This window comes from Beta vulgaris, chromosome 5, assembly GCF_026745355.1.
Source record: "Beta vulgaris subsp. vulgaris cultivar EL10 chromosome 5, EL10.2, whole genome shotgun sequence".
Taxonomy (NCBI): domain Eukaryota; kingdom Viridiplantae; phylum Streptophyta; class Magnoliopsida; order Caryophyllales; family Amaranthaceae; genus Beta; species Beta vulgaris.
In genome coordinates, this window is record NC_079206.1 from 8,820,884 (window position 1) to 8,822,039 (window position 1,156).

At 35.7% G+C, this 1,156-nt stretch overlaps 1 protein-coding gene across 1 annotated transcript; it reads left to right on the forward strand.

Moving 5' to 3' along the window:
* The first annotated feature begins 212 nt into the window (after nt 1-212).
* On the forward strand, nt 213-878 carry LOC130591329 (uncharacterized). The gene is made up of 2 exons (XM_057394604.1): nt 213-636; nt 730-878. The coding sequence occupies exons 1-2, from the start codon at nt 336-338 to the stop codon at nt 876-878; spliced, it is 450 nt and encodes a 149-aa protein (XP_057250587.1). The 5' UTR covers nt 213-335.
* Nucleotides 879-1,156: the final 278 nt, after the last annotated feature.

Sequence of the window (1,156 nt, forward strand, 5' to 3'; positions counted from 1 at the left end):
AATTTTTAGAGAGAGAATCAATGGATGCAACTAGAGATTCAACCAAAACATGCGTTTAGTTTGCATTGTCGTTTGTTTTTGTCTTTTTGTCTTCTTCATTCAATCTCCCATCTCAACTGGTTAGGATTTCTTTGTTTATTTATGTCTAATTTAGTTTTTTAAAAGATGTCCTTTTTTTTTTAATTAATTGGGTTTTTATTTTGATGAATCATAGTTTTTATTTGATTGATTTTGGTGTAGGTAGTGGAAAGCTAGATCTTTCAAATAAATTGGTCCTAATGGTATCTTTTTCTCTCTGATTTCTGGGTTATAGTAGGGTGCTAGATAACAGTGATATGCTGCGATTTTATGTATGCGAGTTGCTCTCCGAGTTCATTGATCTTCCTGTTACAGAGACAGGGCCACACAAGAGTGAAAGAAGAAGAAGATATTGTCCAAAGATTTCAAATGGATCTCATTGCTCAGAGGATAATGGCTGTGAGAAGTATGACACTTCTGATATACAGCAGGATGCATCTGCTGCGCTTCTAGAGCCTTCTGCAGATGGTGTGCTGGATAATGATGACAGCAGACCGTTAAAGAAAGCAAAATCTGTTGATGATGATGAGATTGATTCTTCCAAAGACGTAAATAATGGTTGGTACCGGAGACTGTTGCTGGCTGTTTCTGATATTTTATACATGTGCTAATTCAAAATATACATGGCTGATTCTGATTCTCAAATGACAGGTACAAGCCTCTCCATTAAAGGTTTAGTGAACGTATGCACAGAAGAGGGGTCCCATCTTACAAGGGATTGCCTGCCTCCTGAAACCGATGCCAGCTTAAAGTTACAGCCTCGTGAGAGAAAACTTATCGATTTCAGCAAGTTGTACTGAAGTAAGTGAAACTGACAAGAGGTACTGAAGTTGTATGCTTTTTGTTCATGTTTGAACATGCAAGTTGTAACTTGTAATTTCAAATGAGTTGAATTAGTAGATTTTTCTAGATATTTAATGCTGGTCTTTGCTAATACACAATTATTTATGTAAGACAGATTAATAACAAATTATGTGACCAGGTTGACTTATAAAACTTGAAGGGCGATTTCTGAAATTGGTCATATGTATTAGTTGACTCACTTTGATTCATTCACTGTTCCCATTACCAATTTGAT